Consider the following 4,306-nt stretch of genomic DNA (forward strand, 5'->3'; position numbering starts at 1 on the left):
ATACTTTGAAATGAAACTTCACATTTAAGACTTGAAAAAACTTCAACAATCGCACATGACTGAATGTCTGCTCATATATGAAATTTAGACCACTACTTAGATGGGTGTTTAAATTTAAAATACCTCCTGATGATAAAATGTGAAGCTAAAACATCAAGTTTTGTCTCCAGACAAAATTAATCACCTGACAATCGCCCACTCATGAGTAGATATTCTCCCATTTAAAGAAAACTCATATTCCACATTCTAATACTGGTACAGTATTTACATATTGTAAGGATGGAGTGTTTGATGCCACGGAATCAATTCATGTCGATGCCATGGTATAGTAATCATACAAGGTCATCTAATTGTCTGTGAAGGCTGAGAGGAAATCAGAGATGTACAATAAACAACAAAAAAGATAGCTTACCACTTGCTTTCGTGGCGAGAAAGTTAGAATATGTTTCCAAGGCGTGTCTGAAACTAGCCTTTGCATTGAGCAGACCAGAACCCCACATCCAACCCTGACCCAGCCCAGGCCTGAGGCCTTGGCCACCAAGACAATTTTTCAATGCATCTGTTATCTAATGTTTCAAATATGAGCGCACTGCAGGTCAATATGAATAGGGAAACTTACTTGTGTACACATAATAGGGCCCGCAAATGAAATCAACCTCCTCTTCCAACAAATCGTCGTCAAAGTGAGTCTCGCCATTGAGAGACAATATTTGTCCAAATGGGACAGCATCCTGTGAAATGCCGATCAGGGCCGAGGGGAGGACATCAAAGCCAAGGCTATGTAATGCTAGCTGCCATAAAATCCCACTGCGAAGAAGAGCAGCTCATGCACAATCCTCCTTCATGAACTTGTGGCGATACTGCTCATATATTGAGATAAGAAACTCAAATGAACACATTCAGAGTCGACAAGGGAGTCCTGGGTGCCAGGTCCCAGTGATCGGACGGGATCTCAGACAACTGAGATGTGGGCAGGGTAGCAAGGTAACCTACGAAGCATGTAATGATATGCTTTTGCACATCTGAAATCGAGTCAACATCCTTGCCTGAGTCCTCGACAATGTTGCAAACATGGCTGAACTTCTGCTTCTTGACCCAACTTTCAAAAGTGGCAGATCCACCAATGGATCTAGTAGTTGATGCTGCCAGATGAAAGACAAGGTGAAACCATAAGTGGGTGACAAAGTGTTCCACACCCTCAGTATAATCAGACAAGGGTGCAACCTCATGACGTCTAAAGTAGTTGCAAATGTCCTGCAGGAAGCTGGACAACGATGGAGGTGCAGGGGGTGGTGGCGGCAGAGGATCAGGGATGGGGTCCAAGAAATTGAAGTTGTCTTCTTCCCAGTCACCGTTGGGGGTGCTGGTGGAATCTAACTGATCACACAAGTCCCACTCATTTCTGAATGAGTCGAACCATCTGGTGGAGTTACTGTAGTTCCCCCAGGTCATCGGTACCTCGGCCTTCATGAGATGGATGCATAGCAAAAAGCCCTCAAACTCGTCTTGAGGTTGCCCTCCAAATACCATGACCATTGTCATGCATGGTATGTGACTCATACCATGACATATACATAGCAGGAGTAATAAGGAAGATATAATACACCAGACTGTATCCTATCACCAAGTTACCCCATCATTTCCCCTTAGTTATTAGCTAGTATTTTCACTTTCAAACTTCACTTCCATTCTTCCATGTATTTCTATTTTGTTCCATGGGATTCTATCTCTTTCCATTTTTTTCTAGGCATATTTGACCATCAGACTTCCTCTCCAGCCACAAAGCATGTTTATAAGCTTGTCATGTGATTGGTTAATAATCTGATTTGTGAGGATTCAACTTGACTCATCATGTTTTTGTCATGATTAGTCATGCTTTGTAAGACTTGCAAGTGTATTTATAAGCTACTTAGTAAGAAGGCTGATTCAGCTCACTCAAAAGATTGGTTTGTAAGCATGTTCTTACCAATCCATGGGATGACTTATGTCTTTTATTCATCTTTCTTTGTAATATTACATTATATCAATAAGCTAGTTAGTAAATAAGCTGGCTCAACACACCAAAAGGATTGATTTGTAAGAATGTTCTTACCAATCCATGTGCTGAATCATGCTTAGTGAAATGGCCTCCAAAAAGGTATAAAAGGAGCTCATTTTGCCACTGTCAATCTAAGCTTCCCACTTTAAACCCTGTTCTCAAATCAAGTGAGATTATCTAAGAAATAAAGTGCAGGCAAAACTAGTGCCTTGAAGTAAGACTAAGAAATATCTATCTGAGTTATATACTACCTTACAGGGGCTGACTATATAACAAACTAACCTACTAAACTTAAACTAAACTTCACACATACAAATAGCCTCTCTCTTTTACAGGAAGGGAGACACAAGCTAAGAGAACTACTTCACACTGAGGCAAACTTTCATAGGGTGAAATAAACCTATTCAATTGACAAAGGCCTCAAAGCAAACCTACAGAGAGAAAACAAGAAGGGGACATTTTTAAGTAAACCCTCCCAAGAACTCACACATTATCTACCATGAAAACTAGAAAAGTCATAGACAGTGTACTTAAGGACTGGCAAGAAGTCTTATCCTATATAGTTGTACTGTCACTGTATACGCATTACATAAGACCCTTAAGTAAGAGGACACCATGCTGGACTGTCCAGGAAGATTATGGCTCTTCACTGCCTGTTCCCGACTCTCACGTGATTGACATTGAGCTGGGGATTCCTTCTCCTGCTTCTTCCGATTTTCCTCAAGGCACCACACAAAGAAGGCCTTCCAGTCTTCTCCTGATTTTTGGCCACTGAGTTTTTGAGGGACTGGAAAGCGAGAGTCCACTTGAGGACTTTCAGGTGCGGGCCCCCATCCAAGGGTGGTCTGAGTTGCATTGTCACCCAATCCAAGGGCACTCTGTGTCTGAGTTTCACCATCCCGCTTACCCCAGACACCATCATCCTGACCCCAGGTGCTGTTACTTGGGTGCTGTGCCTCAATTGCATGGGCAACAGCTTCTTGGGACAGGTTATAATGACGCAAATTTGTGTGGAAGTTTTGTTAGCAGTGAACCCAGATTGAGATTGACAAGTGTTCGAACATGGGTAGTTGTAGTTCCAAAGGGCAGTGAACAGAGGATATGAAGACACCTGTGCACAGAACCTTAGTCGACAGATCTCCAACAAATGAACACAACAATTCACGAACCCATTTGGCTGGTATGGGGCATCTGGGGTCATCGGTGAGGAGAGCCATCCATGGATGATTTGATCCATGATATTGACGAGTCATGATGTGCCATGAGCACACAGCAGCGATTACTAGACATGTGTCAGTTGTGATGAGATTGAAGACATGGTTCACGTATGTAGAAATGTGTTGCAAGATCTCGTTGCAACTTTCTTAGCAAGCTTCACTGTCCTGCATGATTTGGGAATCATGCATGGACATGACTACTAGGTATCCCCCTAAAAGACAAAGTCTGTTAGCTTAGTCCTCAGACCAGTCAACCCATGCCTTGGTATCAAACCTTAGTCCAATAGTTTCAGTTTTCCCTCAGTGATTCATAAATGAAAATCTACCGTGTTTTGAAGAAAAGTCATATGTGAGATGGGAATCACATAATGACCTAGTTAATATAAGAAGCAATTTGAAGGTTAAGGTATTGCCTTTCCTTTGGCTTATTCACTTTTGCTAGAGAAAACCATAGAGAAAAGTTCAAAGCCTAACAAAAACCTATCTAAAAAGCCCATGTATTGTGTACTATTATTTGTTCTATTATTTCTGAGTAGTTTTCTCTAGTGTTTCTTTACTTTACTTTTCTATTAGGATGCTCTGACCAATCAAATGCTTCATAAAATTGTACCTACAGGGTATGATGTCATAATGATGTCATCAATTCCAGGATGTTCTATGGAATTTGCTAGAACATTCCAATGACTCATAATGACTTGTAATGACTCAGAGTGACTCAGAATGATGTCATTATCCCACCAGGAATATTCTGGAATGTTCTTTTGCACCTGCTAGAACATTCTGCTCCAGTTTTTGCAATATTCTTCTCACATTCTGATGTCATTGTTTCACCTTTGTACTTACATAATATTCCCACACAGAATGTATATAAGGAGAGCCCATTCTCCCCCCAAAAAATAGAATCTCCTACTTGAAAGAATTGAGCTCTCACCTAAGAAGTTTCAGACTGAACAGATTGCTGCTTAGAAAGCACATTTCCTTTCTAAGTACTGTCCAGACAAGTGTAGGGACAGTATTTCCCTTGAGATTACATAAGTTTCTCGTGATAGAA

At 41.2% G+C, this 4,306-nt stretch overlaps 2 protein-coding genes across 2 annotated transcripts; both read right to left on the minus strand.

The window, feature by feature from the left end:
* Positions 1–346: 346 nt before the first annotated feature.
* On the minus strand, positions 347–1,536 carry DFJ58DRAFT_729546 (uncharacterized protein; the record flags this gene model as incomplete). Its single annotated transcript, XM_041385767.1, has 4 exons — positions 347–363; positions 413–559; positions 620–731; positions 994–1,536. 4 exons carry the CDS (start codon positions 1,534–1,536, stop codon positions 347–349), a joined length of 819 nt encoding a protein of 272 aa, XP_041242477.1.
* Positions 1,537–2,438: 902 nt separating this feature from the next.
* Positions 2,439–3,291, minus strand: DFJ58DRAFT_842668 (uncharacterized protein; the record flags this gene model as incomplete). The annotated part of the gene is made up of 4 exons (XM_041392868.1): positions 2,439–2,469; positions 2,526–2,544; positions 2,628–3,017; positions 3,150–3,291. The coding sequence occupies 4 exons, from the start codon at positions 3,289–3,291 to the stop codon at positions 2,439–2,441; spliced, it is 582 nt and encodes a 193-aa protein (XP_041242478.1).
* Positions 3,292–4,306: the final 1,015 nt, after the last annotated feature.

Source organism: Suillus subalutaceus (assembly GCF_016647625.1).
Source record: "Suillus subalutaceus strain FC151 chromosome Unknown DFJ58scaffold_74, whole genome shotgun sequence".
Taxonomy (NCBI): Eukaryota; Fungi; Basidiomycota; class Agaricomycetes; order Boletales; family Suillaceae; genus Suillus; species Suillus subalutaceus.